This window comes from Lolium rigidum, chromosome 5 (genome assembly GCF_022539505.1).
Source record: "Lolium rigidum isolate FL_2022 chromosome 5, APGP_CSIRO_Lrig_0.1, whole genome shotgun sequence".
Lineage (NCBI taxonomy): Eukaryota > Viridiplantae > Streptophyta > Magnoliopsida > Poales > Poaceae > Lolium > Lolium rigidum.
The window spans coordinates 16,961,760-16,980,029 of NC_061512.1; the positions used below are offsets into that span (position 1 = coordinate 16,961,760).

The 18,270-nt window shown below is 46.6% G+C and overlaps 1 protein-coding gene across 1 annotated transcript; it reads right to left on the reverse strand.

Annotated features, from left to right (window-relative positions):
• Positions 1–6,636: 6,636 nt before the first annotated feature.
• Positions 6,637–9,649, reverse strand: LOC124655446 (B3 domain-containing protein LOC_Os12g40080-like). The gene is made up of 7 exons (XM_047194341.1): positions 9,438–9,649; positions 8,859–9,332; positions 8,342–8,756; positions 8,061–8,269; positions 7,696–7,957; positions 7,279–7,502; positions 6,637–7,141 (listed from the first exon to the last, which is right to left on the reverse strand). Exons 1-7 carry the CDS (start codon positions 9,603–9,605, stop codon positions 6,863–6,865), a joined length of 2,031 nt encoding a protein of 676 aa, XP_047050297.1. The 5' UTR covers positions 9,606–9,649; the 3' UTR covers positions 6,637–6,862.
• Positions 9,650–18,270: the final 8,621 nt, after the last annotated feature.

Below are 18,270 nucleotides of genomic sequence, written 5' to 3' on the forward strand. Positions count from 1 at the left end.
TATTGCTTTATGAGTTAACTCTTATGCAAGACTTATTGATGCTTGTCTTGAAAGTACCATTCATGAAAAGTCTTTGCTTTATGATTCATTTGTTTACTCATGTCATTACCATTGTTTTGATCGCTGCATTCATTACATATGCTTACAATAGTATGATCAAGGTTATGATGGCATGTCACTCCAGAAATTATCTTTGTTATCGTTTACCTGCTCGGGACGAGCAAGAACTAAGCTTGGGGATGCTGATACGTCTCCGACGTATCGATAATTTCTTATGTTCCATGCCACATTATTGATGATATCTACATGTTTTATGCATACTTTATGTCATATTTATGCATTTTCCGGCACTAACCTATTAACGAGATGCCGAAGAGCCGCTTGTCGTTTTCTGCTGTTTTTGGTTTCAGAAATCCTAGTAAGGAAATATTCTCGGAATTGGACGAAATCAACGCCCGGGGTCCTATTTTTGCACGAAGCTTCCGGAAGACCGGAGGACTTACGAAGTGGGGCCACGAGGTGGCGACACAACAGGGCGGCGCGGCCTGGGCCCTGGCCGCGCGGCCCTGGTGTGTGGGCCCCTCGTGACGCCCCTTTACCTGCCCTTCCGCCTACATATAGTCTTCGTCGCGAAATCCCCAGTACCGAGAGCCACGATACGGAAAACCTTCCAGAGACGCCGCCGCCGCCAATCCCATCTCGGGGGATTCGGGAGATCGCCTTCGGCACCCTCGCCGGAGAGGGGAATCATCTCCCGGAGGACTCTTCACCGCCATGGTCGCCTCCGGAGTGATGAGTGAGTAGTTCACCCCTGGACTATGGGTCCATAGCAGTAGCTAGATGGTCGTCTTCTCCTTATGTGCTTCATTGTCGGATCTTGTGAGCTGCCTAACATGATCAAGATCATCTATCTGTAATGCTATGTGTTGTGTTTGTTGGGATCCGATGGATAGAGAATATTATGTTATGTTGATTATCAATCTATTACCTATGTGTTGTTTATGATCTTGCATGCTCTCCGTTATTAGTAGAGGCTCTGGCCAAGTTTTTACTCTTAACTCCAAGAGGGAGTATTTATGCTCGATAGTGGGTTCATGCCTCCATTAAATGCGGGACAGATGATGAAAAGTTCTAAGGTTGTGGATGTCTGTTGCCACTAGGGATAAAACATTGATGTTATGTCCGAGGATGTAGTTATTGATTACATTACGCACCATACTTAATGCAATTGTCTCGTTGTTTGCAACTTAATACCGGAAGGGGTTCGGATGATAACCTCGAAGGTGGACTTTTTAGGCATAGATGCATGCTGGATAGCGGTCTATGTACTTTGTCGTAATGCCCAATTAAATCTCACAATACTCATCATATCATGTATGTGCATGGTCATGCCCTCTCTATTTATCAATTGCCCAACTGTAATTTGTTCACCCAACATGCTATTTATCTTATGGGATAGACACCTCTAGTGAACTGTGGACCCCGGTCCATTCTTTTACATCGAATACAATCTCATCGCAATACTTGTTCTACTGTTTTCTGCAAACAATCATCATCCACACTATACATCTAATCCTTTGTTACAGCAAGCCGGTGAGATTGACAACCTCGCTGTTTCATTGGGGCAAAGTACTTTGGTTGTGTTATGCAGGTTCCATGTTGGCGCCGGAATCCCTGGTGTTGCGCCGCACTACATCCCGCCGCCATCAACCTTCGACGTGCTTCTTGACTCCTACTGGTTCGATAAACCTTGGTTTCTTACTGAGGGAAACTTGCTGCTGTACGCATCACACCTTCCACTTGGAGTTCCCAACGGGCGTGTGCTTTACGCGTCATCACACTACCATTGATGATTTCTATGAGCAACTCTGTGGGTATGATATGTGCAATGGTGTTGAGGAGAATGGCATGTTTGTTTCCTCCGCCAATCTTGCTCGCCGTGGATATGCGCCACCATGTGGCCGCACTCCTCCTCCCTCTCGCAGTTACTCTCCTCCCCCTCGTGGTGGTGGTGGTGATCGTTATCGTGGAGGTGGTGGTGGTGGTGACCGCTACCGTGAGCGTGATGATGACCGCGGTACATGGCGCCGTGATGATGATTGCCCCTGGAGACGTGATGATCATCGTGATGATGACCGTACCTGGAGACGTGATGCCGCCATGATGGTGATCGCCGTGGTGATCATCGTGATGAGCGCCGTGACAGGCGCAATGATGGTGGTGGACGCCGTGACTGTGTACCCACCAAGTGCGTTGACACTGAATGTCAAATCTGCAAGAAACATGGCCACCCTGCAAATGAGTGCTGGTGGTGCTACTCTGATGACAATAAGAAAAGGGATGATGCAGAAAAGGGAGCACACCTTGCATCCTATGGGGTTGACACAAATTGGTATGCTGACTCTGGTGCCACTGATCACATTACCAGCGAGTTGAACAAGCTCCTCATAACCAACAAGTATCATGGGCAAGACAATGTTCGCACTGCTGAAGGCACATGTATGCACATTAGTCACATTGGTAATTCAATATTGCGTACCCCTCATGGTTCTTTTGATCTCAACAATATCCTTCATGTTCCAAATGCATCCAAGAATCTTTTAGCCATTCATCGTTTTACTCTTGACAATCACGTGTTTATTGAGTTTCATCCTTTCTTCTTTTTAATCAAGGACCAAGCAACACGAAGAGTTCTGTTTAGAGGCCCTTGTTGGGGTGATATCTATCCCCTGGTGCCCATGTTTCATGAGACTGCCAAACACGCCTTCTTCACAATAAAGCCATCATCATCTACGTGGCATCGCCGTTTAGGACATCCTTCTTCATTTGTGGTTCAACAAGTTCTTAGGAGAAATAAAATAGCTTACACCCGAGAGAGTACTCCATATGTTTGTGATTCTTGTCAGTTAGCCAAGAGTCATCGGTTGCCATATCCCGTTTCATCTAGTGTCTCTACTGCTCCCTTGGAGCAAATATTCTCTGATGTATGGGGCCCTGCCCCTCTCTCTGTGAGAAAACATGCATACTATGTAAGCTTTATCGATGATTTTAGCAAATTTACTTGGATATATTTTCTTAAGAATCATTCTGATGTTTATCAAGCTTTCCTCAATTATCAGCAATATGTTGAACGCAAGTTTGATAGAAAATTATTACCATGCAAACCGATTGGGGAGGCGAGTATGAGAAATTAAATGGTTTCTTTCAGAAAGTTGACATTACTCATCATGTATCATGTCCGCATGCTCATCAACAAAATGGTTCTGCTGAGAGAAAACACCGTCACATTGTTGAAGTTGGTCTTGCACTTCTTGCAAATGCTTCCATGCCTTTAAAATTTTGGGATGAGGCTTTTATCACTGCCACTTTTCTGATCAACTTACTTCCTAGCAAAGTGTTGAATTTTGACACCCCTACTGAATGTCTTCTTCATGTTACACCAAACTATGATGCCCTTCGAAACTTTGGCTGTGCTTGTTGGCCTAATCTTCGCCCTTACAATAAGCGAAAACTTGCTTTCCATTCCAAACGATGTGTTTTCCTTGGGTACAGTCCTCTTCATAAGGGCGTAAAGTGTCTTGATGTCTCGACTGGAAGAATCTATGTCTCTCGTGATGTTGTGTTTGATGAAAATGTTTTCCCTTTTGCCTCCCTTCATCCTAATGCCGGTGCTCTTCTCAAACAACAAATCATACTTCTACCAGAGGGTACACAAAATGTTGATAACCATGTGTCTATTATTGTGCCTATTACTGATGTATAACAGGTTGCCGAAGCAGCGGAAACAAATGCCGGGGAAAATGCTCCTCCAAACAGCCCAGAATTTTCATTTGAATTTCATGCAGAAGAAGACGAAATAGGCGCTGACTCCCATGAGGATTCTGTCTGACATTCCCCTGGGCGTCAGGATCCCCAGGCTGATGCGTCTGGGGGCTCCGATCCCGAGGCTGGCGCGCGTGGCAGCCACACGCCCTCATCCAGTCCCGAGGTAGGCTCGCGAGGTCCCTCTCCACCTGCGCGGTCGTAGTCACCATCTCCCGAGGCGAGAGCGCGTGGCGGGCAAGCATCCCCTCCGCTTTCACCTGGCCCCGCCCGTGGCAGCGCTCCACGTGGCGCATCTATCAACAGCGACAGCAGCGGGAGCAGGGAGGCTGACAGCAGCAGCAGCTCCTTGTCCCCTGCACATGCAGCCTCCGGATCTTCTGCGGCTGGAAGTGGTGGGGCAGAATGTTGGCGTTCGTACACGTCTTTAGAAAGGTATACATAATCCAAATAAATATACTGATGGAACTATTCGATATGGTATGTTCTCATCTACAGGTGAACCATGTACACTTGAGGAAGCTCTGAATGATGCAAGGTGGTCTCAAGCTATGCAAGAAGAGTATGATGCTTTAATTGAAAACAAAGCTTGGCATCTTGTTCCTCCTAATAGAAGCAAAAAAACTTAATTGATTGCAAGTGGGTGTATCGCATAAAGAAGAAAGCAGATGGAACTATTGACAAATATAAAGCAAGACTAGTTGCAAAAGGATTCAAGCAAAGATATGTCATTGATTATGAAGATACTTTTAGTCCTGTGGTTAAAATTGCTACCATCAGAACTGTTATGTCTATCTCTGTGTCTCGAGGATGGAGTCTACGGCAGCTAGATGTCAAGAACGCGTTTCTTCATGGTGTTCTGGAAGAGGAAATTTATATGCGACAACCTCCAGGTTTTGAAAACTCTCACGCTCCGCACTATATTTGCAAACTTGACAAAGCTTTGTATGGACTGAAACAGGCACCTCGAGCATGGTACTCTAGACTCAGTGCAAAGTTGACTGACCTTGGTTTTCTTCCTTCCAAGGATGATACTTCATTGTTTATCTATAACAGATCAGGTATCATTATCTATGTGTTGATCTATGTTGATGATATTATAGTAACTAGTTCTTCTGATGATGCCATTGATATTCTGCTTCGAGATCTCAATAAGAATTTTGCCATTAAAGATTTAGAAGATTTACACTACTTTCTTGGCATTGAAGTCAAGAAGGTGAACAATGGATTGGTTCTAACACATGAAAAATATGCTACTGATTTATTAGCAAAAGTTGGCATGCGTGACTGTAAGGCTACACCTACACCTTTATCATCTACATAACAGTTGTCTCTTCATGATGGTACACCTTTGGGGCCTGAAGACAGCACTCAGTATCGCAACATTGTTGGAAGATTACAGTACTTGACATTGACACATCCAGATTTGTCTTATTCTGTTAACAAAGTCTGCCAGTTTTCTTCATGCTCCTACTACAGAACATTGGTTAAGTCTTCATCTATTCTTAGATATATACAAGATACCACAAAGACTGGAATCACATTTGTTAAGTCTTCATCTATTCTCCTCAGTGCCATTTCTGATGCAGATTGGGCAGGCTCTATTGATGATAGACGATCTACTGGTGGTTTTGCTACATTTGTTGGACCAAATCTGGTATCTTGGAGTGCCAGAAAACAAGAAACGGTGTCAAGATCTAGTACTGAGGCTGAATACAAAGCCCTTGCAAATGCTACAGCAGAATTAATCTGGGTTGAAGCTCTCCTTGGTGAGCTTGGTGTTAGGTTGAAGCAAAAGCCATGTTTATGGTGTGATAATCTAGGTGCCACTTACCTATCTGCAAATCCAGTGTTTCATGCTCGCACCAAGCATATTGAGATAGATTTTCACTTTGTGAGAGAAAATCTTCTGGATATCAGATTTGTTTCAAGCAAAGATCAAGTTGCAGATGGTTTCACAAAGGCTCTACCTTTAAAGCAGTTAGATGAGTTTAAGCGTAATCCAATATTTAGATTAGGGGGGAGTGTTAAATGTAATAGGCTATAGTTTCTGTACCTTATACGGTACATATACCTCTCCTTGTACAAGTACAATACCAGGCCTTTGTGCCTCATGTATAAACACGTAGCCCGTATGGACACAAGTAACTCATTGTCGCTAACACGACTTATTGATGAGTCATGGTCATCTTTCTCCGACCATTTTTTTTTCACATTATATATATGTTCCCGAAAGCGTCCTAGCTTGGAGGGTCATAATTCAGTCTTGGTCTACCATCTTCTCTCGTCAATTTCTCTATTCCTCCATGAGTCTGTGTTGCTTGTCAAATATCAGTACATGTCACTACTACATAACATAAGAATAAGAGGCGCCGGAAATAAATCCACATGTGTACTTATGAGAGAGTACGTGGTCACTATCGTGTAGACGGCTTGATGGGTCGGTCATGCATTATGCTGTGGCAGAAGTTCGGGTCAGAGATCATCATGTGGTCGTCAATGTTCATCGTTGTCCAGACCCATTTCCGTCCCGCATCCTTCTTGGGTTCGGCCACCAACTGCACGAAGGGGATACATATGAGGAGATGGGCGTCATTGTATATGGAAGAAAGATTTGTAGCACCGTGCTATCATGTTTCCCGGCAAGGCGTATGTCATGGCCGTGCCTGTCACTCTTATCGTCGCCCGTCAACAAGCTCATAAGCGCTCAGTTATCGTTCATGTGGAGTTGATCATGTCAAAACTGTGCCGGTGAGCATTGGTTGAAAGATCAAATATTCAGATTGTGGTGATCCCTGGCAGAAGAGATAATGGTTGAGGAATCGGGAATGGACATTCAAACGCTACAGCTCAACAACACCAGGTTTTTACATGGCAAGAACTTAGCTTTAGTACTGTTACAAAATGCACCTGCATCGTGCCGAAGCTAGCTTCAGTGGCACCAACACTCGTTATTCAGGCTACAGATACCATGAACTACACTTCACACCAGTTGGTCAACAAACTAGACAAGAGAGGCTGAGTATACGTAGACTGGAACTTAGCCCACCAGAACGAACCTACCATCGACCTTCCTGGAAACATGGACCATCATTGTCACCTTGCTCATGCCTTTCAACAGCTCGAAGACACAAACGTCGCCCTTGCGAAGCTTGTTGTCACGGATGAACTTGTTCCAGCGCGTGCAGGTGAAACCCCCCCGGGTATACCTTTCCTGGTAGTAGTACTTGACGCACCACCCTTTCCTGTTGGGTCTGACGAGCAGGATGTCGTGTGACCTCTCCGCGAGATGCTTAGCGGCAAACTTGCTAGGGATGATCTGCGCATATACAACAGAGCACTAGTCACTATTACTATAGAAAGCTTTGTCACACACAGTTCAGAAAGTGTGTCAAATATTGTTTTATGAACCGTCCAAGTCTTGGACACTGTGATTAGCGGAACAAATGAACCGACCAGGAAGTTCCTGCCGCTAACGTGATTCTTCTGCATGACGGCAACGTATACAGGGTTGCCCAGTTGGATTGATGCCGACCCAAATATGTCCTCTTGCTCCTCGTCAGTCAGGAACTTTGCAAACCTTGAGTAGTAGTACTCTGACTCGGTGTGTTCATCATCTCTTTCCTCTTCTTCGGTCACCTCATCCTTAACTATAAAACTTTGAGATACAGGATTTTTCCCTGTAAGAAAAATAAAATATAACCGTGCACTCCAAAATGATCAGGTACAGACACACTAACTCACTTTCTTTCATACTGTTTCAGGATCATGTATTAGTTGACTACATAGAAAAACAGTGTCTATTTCTCAGTTGACAATCCTAAGCATTAAATTTTTACATTATGTGTCTGGATGAACTTGTCTCATACTGACCTGGTAGGCAATGACCTCCTTCAAGAGAATGAACAACCATGGTCACTTCACCATCGCTTTTCGATACTTCGAATACACATATATCACTTTCCCGCAACTCGTTATGGTGAACGAAGCACAGCCAGCCAGCAGAAAGCATGCTTGCACCATCAGTGATAACCTTCAAATTGTCTACCCATATGCTGCTTTTCTGAGGATGGCAGAGTGTGATGAACTGATCTTCATGTGGAAGGTAAGTGACAGCGTAATCCTTGCAGAAGGCCTGGTAAGATGAATAAATTTTAACAAATTATAAACTAGTCTCATCCTGAACATTGATAACAAAATTTGCAGGATTAGTCATGCAGAAGGTACTGCACATGTACCAGAGATCCAGACAGACTTGTCTTGTTCATGGTGGTGATGTAAAATGGAATTACGGGCCTAATTTTCTTCACAAGGACGTCAACTTCTGTCTGCTGCATTGCAGTAAGATTGCACCCCGTCGCTAGGACATAGTGAGGCTTAGTGATTTCCTGAAGGCTACCTGAATTCATGGTTTCCTGAGGGTCTTCTGTACACGTGACATGTTCATCTGCGCAACACCGATCATTAAGACAGAAGGGAGAAATTACAGTGAAATATGAATGCACCTTCGAAGCTTTACCTGATCTTGGTGAAGGCGAGTCCATTGAAGTCATCTTGTTAGTATTCCTACAATAGTCATCATGTGATAGTTTTTCTCGAGGCATTGTTTCCTCAGGGAATGACTGATCGTCAGAAATCCCTATTTCTTGTACATTAGGAGCGCGCTTCATGACAACGCGGAATAATTCTTTCTCACAGCCACTTGGATCAAAGATTAGTGTTTTGAAGTGTGAGTCCCCAATATATCTGAACACCAAGACATCATGCTCCTTTAGTTCATAAGCATTGGAAAATGCTGCCCATCCAGATCCAAGGACTATCTTGTTCAGACCCTTGGTAACCTGAATGTCATATATGTTTCCATCGGGAGCTTCTAGCTTGATAACTTCAGAGATCTGACCTCTGAAGTTTTTCACAAATTTCTCTGGTATGCTCTGCAGGAACAAACAACAAAGCTTTCAACAAGATATATATCTTTGACCAAGAAGACATTTCATGTAGATGGCAGGAAGGGCAGTGGTCATCAAATGTCTTACCATTTGTCGCCGGAAATTGCCAATCATGAACCTCACGAAATGCTTCTCCCTATCATCCATGTGATGCCAATAGAAATGAACGTCGCAGTGGCCACACCTTTGATGGGATTCATCTTTGCCTGATCCATCATTCCGGCATCGTGTTTTGCTCACTAGTGATTGATCAAAACGAATGTCTTTTTCTTGATCATTAGAGCCATAATTGATGACAACATGGAAAACCTCTTTCTCGCAGCAACTTGGATAATCAAATATAAGAACCCGGAAGTGAGAATCCCCAATGTACCTGAACACAAGCACACAGCCCTCTTTTAATTCGTAAAAGGTGGCAAATGTTGCCCATCCAGATCCAAGTACTATCTTGTTCAGATCCCTGGTAGCCTGAACATCATATTTGTTCCCGTCAGGAGCTTCTAGCTTGATAACTTTAGAAATCTGACCTTTAAAATTTTTCACAAACTTATCTGGTATGATCTGCACGAATAAAACACAAAAAATGGTAAGAACCAAAATTATCATTCTGACGAAGACGAAATTCCATCTGAAAGAGAGAAAAGGTACCAATGCACCATGACTTGCCATTTTTTCTTGGAAATCGCCAACCATGATCTTGAAGAAAAACTTCTGGGTATTATCCAGATGACACCAATAGTAATGTGCATCGCAGCCCTCACATCTCTGACAGGATTTGCTGCTGATGTTGTGATCAGTCCTATTATCTTGATCATGACCTTGATCCAGCGCCATGACAAATCAAAAATAGGAACGAAATACCAGAGTGCTCCTTCTAGCAGTCTAAAGTAGGAAGATGTTGAATGTATTATTATCAGCAGTTGAAATATGTTCCAAATTCACATGGATGCATATATTCGATGCCAGATGAATCAAAGAAATGTTTCAATTACTAGAATTTTTTTCCAGAACAAACAGAAAGCAAGCTATGCAATTAAGGATCCAGTTTTCCCTCATAAACATGATCTAAAGATGTATGTAGCACGTCTATGATCCAAGGATGCAGCAAATAGGAAGACAAGAAGTCTCTTACCTGTGCAATAAGCTCTTTGAACAAGCCAGTACTTCTGCAGAGAAGCAGCCTCAGTGCCAATGATGCCCAATCCCCAAGGCCAGAGCAAAAGGCAGCCTCACTGCTCCTTCCTGTATTCTAAAATAGGAAGATGTTGAATGAGTTATTGCGAGCAGTAGAAATTTGTTCCAACTACACATGAACGTATATATGTCTGATGCCAGATGAATAAAAGAAAGGTTTCCAATACTAAAACTTTTTCCCAGGACAAACAGAAAGCAAGCTATTGACTTTAGGATCCTGTGTGCCATCAGAAACATGATCTAAAGATGTAGCAAGTTTATGATCGAAAGATGTATTGCCTCCATTCCGAAATGTAAGACTTTTTAGAAAGCTAAATTAGCTATCTAAAAAGGCTTACATTTCGGAGAGGCGGTACTAACATGATGGCACACATGATACTAGATCCAGCAAAATTTGGTTGCTCCTTCCTGTATCCGGAGTGCCTTCATAAGCATGATCTAAAAATGTATGTAGAAGGTTTACGATCTAAGGATGCAGCAAGTAGAAAGACAAGAAGCCTCTCACCTTTGGCAAGAAGCTTTGAACAGGTCAACACTTCTGCAGAGAAGCAGACTCAGTTCCAATGATGCCCAAGCCCCAAGCGCAGAGCAAAAGCACAGCCTCACTGTTCCTTCCAGTAGTCTAAAATAGGAAGATGTTGAATGTGTTATAATCAGCATAAGAAATCTTTTCCAACTTCACATGGATGCATAAATTCGATATCAGGTGAATCAAAGAAAGGTTTCCAATACTGGCACTTTTTACTAGGAGAAACAGAAAGCAAGACTATGCACTTTAGGATCCTGTGTGCCATCATAAACATGATCTAAAGATGTAGCAAGCTTATGATCGAAAGATGATCTAGCAAGTAGAAACAAAGAAGCTTCTTACCTTTGCCACGAAGCTGTTTGAACAAGCCAATACTTTTTCAGAGAAAGCCTCGGTGCGAACGATGCCCAAGCCCCAAGCCCAGAGTAGAAGGGCATACATATATGCACATGAACGACACACCATGCCAGCTGCTGGTCTTCGTACTAGTGTCATATCATTTGTTAAATTAAGAACTTCGCTTGAAAAGCTATTCAGAAAGATGCAGATAAAAGCATCACATGATTACAACTGAGTACCTTTTGGAATCTGATCAGAGGGAATCTACTGACATATGCTAGAATCGTTTTCCTTCTTTTAGCAAGCCCAAGGAGATAATGAGACATAGCAATACCCAGAGTGCTGATTCTTTCAGTACGTTCTGGTGTATTGAGAGGCTGAGCCTCTACAGCAAACACGAGAAGAGAGATCAGGATAAGATGTTACATGAAATTATGCATGTGCAAGTAGTGTTGTTAGAGATTTTGCCAGTACCTTGTGGTGCAGCTCATATCATAGTAGCAAGAACAACTATGGAGACTAAAAGGGGAGATTACCTAGATATTTGCAAGCATGTCATTTGAGACGAATCCAGAGAGATGTTGTGAACAAGGTTGCAGATATAATATATGGGGAACCCCATAGAAGATTTTGTTCTGTTGTCGTGGACCCGCAGTTGCGACTTGTGAGTATTATTAACAGTTAAAATATTGGCACCACTTTGTTGAACCAAAGAATCTCGACTGAAAAGTTAGAGCATCTCCACCGGCGGGCCTCCAAACAGGCGTCAGCAGGGGCTCCGGTATGGGGGGCGCCGGCAGAGTATACTCTATTTGGGGATGTTGTTCCCACACCGACGCCCCCATACGGCAGCCCCAATAGAAATTTAAATTTAAAATAACATTTAAAAACCGAAATTCATACGAATATTGATTAGCTTTTATACAAAAATTACTCGAATTTAAACTAAAAACGTAAAAAAAACTAGCGGTGGCGTGCGTTGAAGATGCTGAAGTCGAGTTTGTTGTCGTCGTCGCTGTCGTCGTCGCTGGATGTGCTGAAGGACCAGTCGTCGTCCTCCTCCTCCTTTGGTGCCGGTGGCTCGGAAGGTCCGGCGAGGTCGACAAAGTTGGTGGTCCCTTGCGGACCACACCGCCGCTTGCCGCGGGTCCATCGTCATTTGCCGGTAGTCCTCCTCGACGGAGCGGCCGACAATGAAGTTATGCCCAGGGAATTCCTCCGGGTCGTCGCTTCCACGGAGGGCTGCCTACGCCTCCGCCTCCATCTCCCACCATTGCCTCTTCGCCGGCGGAAGTGGTGTGGTGGCGTCCTCCTCCTTGATGCGGCGGCGTTGGGCCGACCCCATCGTCCGACTTAGACGCCACCCGAAGGAGGCGCGCCTCGCCCCATCGCCGTCGATGACGACACCACTCGAAGGAGGCGCGTGCGCGGCCGAGCGCACGCGGTCGCTGGCGACGGACCACCCGGCGCGCGAGCTCCTAGACGCCGGCGTCCTTTCCCGCGGCCTCTGTAGAGGCGGCGCCACCGGCGCCATGCACCCCGCCTGCGGGTAGTAAAACGGAATGCACGGTGGGTCGCCGCAGACGCGCTAGCGGTAGCCGTACTGCTGCAGCGTGGCGTTGAAGTTGCGGCCGAGCCACCAGACACGACGGCCAACGTTGTTGAAGCGGACATTCATTCAGTCGGCCGCCCGCGCGAGCTTGATGGTGTGCTCCTCTTTGAATCGCCGCGGCCACGCCGGGCAATTGAGCGCGTTCGACGGCAGGCTCCTCTCTGTCGGCGTCATCTGCTTTCGCCGCTCGGTGATGAGGGCGCGAAGCTCCTGTCCTGCCGGTGGCAGCGGTGGCACGACGAAGCCAGCATTGGAGATGTGCCACCCATGCGGCAGCTTGTACTATACTGGCACGGGGATGCGCTGCCAGTACAGTACATCCGCCTTGGCGTACGTTAGTTGCAGCGAGCGTAACACGCCGCTGCTGCCGGCCTCATCGTTGTGCGCCATCGCGTCGATGGGGTGCGTGGGGGAGGTGGGTGTTTGGCGCGGCGTCTGCGACAATTGCGGCGGCGGCGGCTAGGTTTGGAAGACGGGGAAGAAGAGAGTTGCGCGCCGGTGGGGTTTTAAGGGAGGCGACGGACGCGCATTGAAGGCGCGTGGGGGAGGCGGTTGGACACCGCGTGACCAGTCGCCGCCCTCGTCGCCGCATCGGTTTCCACGCGGGAGGCCAGTAACACCGACGACCAACCTTCCCGCGTCGTTTCCAACGCGAACCGTTCTCTCGCTGCCACGGCCCCACCCGCAAAAACCGACGTGCCAAGAGGCGTCGGGCGCCCGATTCGCGCCCTTCGCGAAGGGACTAACACGGGGTTGTCGGTGCTTCGATTGGGCTCGAAAAAACACCGGTGCTTTTTGGGACGTCTCCGTGCGAGTTCATTTTTTATGACGGCCCCCAAAATGCTATCAGGGTCTGTGAAGATGGTGAAGATGCTCTTGCTTAGATAGATGTAGGGAGTAGATGAAAGTATCAGATGATTACAACTGGCAGCTTTTGGAATCTGGGCAGAAGGAATCTACAGACATAGGGTAAGAACCGTTTCACTTCTTTTAGCAAGTCCACGGAGAAAAGGAAACACATCAATACCCAGCGAGTGGTGAAGAAGATCCTGCCAGTATCTTCCGCTGCAGTGCAGTTGTGCCTCTATAGCAAAAACGAAAGGAGAGAACAAAACAAGATGATACTGGAAATTAATTCTACAGTGTAGCTTCAGTGTTAAGGTATCAACATTAGAGTGAGGACCCCAAAATGTGAATCATTCAACAATCCCAAATGAAGAGAATAAATTGAGCTTTGATACTCACTTAACCTGGATCGAATCCCACCGTACTATTTGGAATCAAATGGAGAAAAGAAAACGCTCGCTCTATGCCAAATGGAGTGAACGGAACAGGGGGCATAGGGCAAGAGTGACAGGGCATAGCAATCCTAGTGTAATCAGCAAGATTCGTTCAGGGATTTTCTTTTTGTTCCATAGATCTGCGGCCTCCCCCCTCCTGCCGCATTTCCTGCTCTGCCTTGGATAACCCAGCGCCCTGACCCCCGCCGCATTTTTTTTTTGAGAAAAGACCCCCGCCGCATCTGATGAGGACGCCGGCGCCGGTAAACGGGCGGCGGGCCTCGCCACGGCCCCTGGTCCCACGCAGCTGCTTCGCGTGCTCGGGATGGCGTTTGGTTTTGCCTTTGCCTCTGGGAAATGGAAGAGTTCTCCCGTCAAAAGATATGACTGCATTTTATCGCACGCATGTGATCTCAGTTTTCATATTTTAAGGGCATGTCTGCGGCGCGACGCATTTTGGACGTCCAAAAATGCTCGCGAGCGTCCGTTTGCGTCGCCCCGCGGATATATTTTGTCCGGGCGTTCGTTTGCGTTTGGGTGTGCTCCCACCGGGACGATGATTTTTTTGAATTGTAACATAGTTAAAAACTTTCAAAGTAGTACATATAAATGCATAAAAACTATACAAAGTAGATCTATAGGCCTAGACTACTTGCTTCCTGACGGGCCGGCACCATCGTTACGTCGCTCCGTCGCCTGCTTCTCCGCCGCCTCCCGCGCGGCCGCTATGGCTCGGTGCGCCGCCGCGTCCCGGCTCGGTGCTGCTCCCGGCCTCGCGTTGGCGGCGTCGTCCTTCGGGCGTCTCGAAAGACTCGACGATGGTCCTCTCGCTCCGCCGCCCTCTCCTCCGGCGTAGGCGCATCGGGGTCATCGGAGGACCAAGATATCTCCGAGTCGGAGTCCTCTCGCCGCGGCCGGCGGCCGCCAGCCTGCACTGTTCCAGCTCGGCGTCGACCGTCGCATGGGCCGCCCGCTCCTCCTGTGCTTCCTTCTCCGCTTCAGCTAGGGCCGCCGCGTCCCTGACCGGGTGGAGAAGGTCGGTGCTGTCTTCGGAGTCGAACTCCTCGTCGGAGCTCGAGACCGGGGGAGGTGGAGTGGGAGGTGAAGGTGGAGGTGGAGGCGCGGCAGCCTGGCCGCGTCCGGCACTGCTCATGGTGGATCTGCTGGAGGCTGAGCGGCAGCGGTGCTACGGCAGCGGCGGCTAGGGTTTAGTGGGGAGGAGATGAGATGCTCGTGCCCCTGTTTATATAGGTCGGAGGCAGAGCGACGGCCGCGCCACGCGTGGCATCGCCATTACTACGTGCGCAGAGGTAGGCGACGACCGCGCGGCACGCGAGGCATCGCCATTTACGCGGCCACAGACTGCCGAAGCGACGCCTCGGTGCTAGTACTGGCGGAGAAGACGCATCGACGCAGGGTCGCTGCCAGGCGGGCCAGACAAAACGTCCGCCAGATACGAGCGGACACTTTTCGCGTCCGCCGAGCGTCTGCCAGAGACGTATCCCAAGCGCATATTTGAGCCAGGTTTGCGTCTCCGTGGACGGCCCGGTCACTTTGCGTCGTCCCGCTGGAGGTGGTGCGAGACGCATTTCCGGTCACGGCGGACGAAAACGGTCGCTCAGCGACCATTTGCGTCGCGCCGCTGGAGATGCCCTAACTTTTTGCAAAAAAATTAATATTTTTAATTGCATTTATTAGTTTATATCTAAACTTGCAATAAGGATCACGAAATTACTACTATCTGAAACCTACTCACTCTCACCCGTATTATTATTGTTACGTGATGAACTGTCTACAAAGATGATTCATCAGATTTATAAATTACAATAATCATTGGATGTACATTTTGAGAGAACATTGAAAGTTAAACTAGTCCTTGATCACGATCGATTCTCATCACAAGGACCAGGAGCATGTTTGGTTTGCGTCCACGATCTTTCACGCTGCCCGGATCCTCCCTGGAATCTGCATGGCAATTGTTTGGTTGGTTTTTTTTTAGCATAATTGTTTTTTTTTGTTGAGAATTCTTTAGCATAATTGTTTGGTTGGTGTTCTGGGAAAGAAAATTCTTGCCTGGCCCATTGCAAAAAGAAATTAGAAAACAGAACAAGCCAACCCAGGCAGGCCTGGCCCAGGCGTCCAGTTTCATTGTATATAAACTTTTTTAAAGACTTGAAAAATATACCAGGATGTAGTTAATATCGAAATCTACTAATGTGAATTTTTTTTAGAAAGAAATATGTTGTATTTTGGATTCAGCAAAAATGATAAATCTTGATTTCGTCGTTGGTGAAAAAAAATGAACACTACACTAATATCTTGATTTTGTCAGGTTATAGATTTTGTTCTTTTAATGAGGGCTCTATACAATGTATTTCGTTCAAAAATTTACAAACCGATAGATTACAACATTGTCTATGTATAGGTATTTTTTAGAAAATTTCTGAAACTTCGAAATCAAAAATTTTGAAGTTTCAAAAAGGAAAAAAAAAACAGGCTTCGTCTAGCCGGGCTACACTTGGGGTTTCCGATAACCAATTCCCATTTTAACAAGTTCACGAGATAAGGAGGAAAAATAACATCCGTGGCGTGCTGAAGAAAACATATCTAATGGGGAGTGTAGGCGCAGCTGAGCTTCTGTAGCAAATCGTGACAGGAGAGATCGAATAGATGTTACAGGAAAGCTCACACCATATATTATACACTATATAAAGTTCAAACAGTTTAGACGCTCCAAATTGATTTGGCCACTGTTTATGTGCTATTTATCCTTTTCTCCATTCAATGGTTATATGACACGTCGTTGCTTTTTCTGGTTGGTACATTAATTTACTCCATCAGTATTTTCCAGTTCCTTCTTGTTTTTGATCAGAGAGTTACCGGTTACCGGTTCTGCGAGTTTCTGGCCATCGTGCTCACTACAGGAAGCCCGTTCCCTTTATTTTCACATTAGCATGTTCACTTCATCTAAAAAGCGGTAGTCAAAGCGGCAACTGACCCCACCCTAGAACAATCGAGAGTGCATAATTTGTGTACCTGCCCGACACGTACTCTTCCTCCTGCCTCCTCCCACGATCTCTTCCATGAAATTCTTCCATGCCTCCTTGGTCGATCGCCACCTTCACCGGCTTCCCTCTGGGAGGTTCTCCTAGGCGAGATTCCACGCGAGCAAGCCGAGGACGAAGCAGACACGTGGAGGAGCAGGAGGAGGCTAGGTCGCTGGGAGGCGCGCCACAGACCAAGGCGACTAGGGTTGCCCCCTAGGCAGAGCAGTGCTGCGGGGTCGCGGTGGTGGGGAATCGGTGGAGGAGACGGAATCGGTGTTGCCGGTGAGCAGAAGCTCATGAGGAGTTTAAGGATGGTCGCAACGGTGGCAACGGCCGCCGCGTCGGACCAACGGTGGCTATTCGGCGGAGGAGGACGCTGTTTTGCCATTAGGGCGAGCAACAGGATAATTCGCTTCCCCCTACCAAGTTGCCCCATGCCTCGACCTCCCTTAGCCAGGTACCGAGACCTCGACGGCACAACGATGGGAGCAAAACGCGGGGATGAGCGGCATCGGGCCGAGTTCTCGAATCTGGCCATGCCATGGCGGCGGAGCGCGCCGATCTAGCCACTGCGCGACCTCGGGAGGGAGGTTGGTGGCGGCGGCACCGTCGACGTTGAGGCGGGGCTGCGAGCAGGGATCATCGGGGGCGGTTCTTTTCTTTTCCTTGCACAGTCGGCGTTGAGGCAGGATGGTGAGCAGGGGTCGGCCAGGGCAGTTCTTTCTTTCCCTTCCACTAACTGATTAACATGTTATTTTTCTGTGCAGTTTTCCTCTGGATTTAGGGCCTCTGGTTCTGTTTCGTCACGATCGGTGGCGGCTTCGCTTGGTTGTCTCATACTGCTGTATGTTCTTCTCATGGACCTTTGCTGCTTGTGTTGGTTTCTTTGCTTTTTATTTTCTGTCTTACTGAAGATTACCCATCTGTTAAATTTTCTCATGGTTTCTACGAGTGATCGACGCGTTGGTGGTTGAAGAGTTTGTCAGTTTGTACATGTCACTGCTAGAGAACAGGTCTTTGCTACTGGTTCGGAAGAGCCTTTAGTCCCGATTGACCATCCGGGACTGCTAAAGCGGGACTAAAGCCCTAACCTTTAGTCCTGGTTGCCGTACAAACCGGGACTAAAGGTCATACACGTGGCAGCGACGGACAAGTCTGGCTAACGGACCTTTAGTCCCGGTTGGTATTACCAACCAGGACTAAAGTCCATGCCAGGGTTAGGGTTCTAGCCTCTATATTTTTTGATTTCCATTTTCATTCAATTATTTTTCATTACATATTCTACGGTAATACATATATACTGCACATGTTGATGAATATATATAACATATTTCTCTTACGACCACATATATATATATATATATATATATATATATATATATATATATAGGATAAATACTTCCTACTCCTGGGTGTAACTACACCCACGTCTCATATACTATCATACGGAAGTATATAACATACTTTATTGGTTTGAGTATGTTCGTACACTATATCT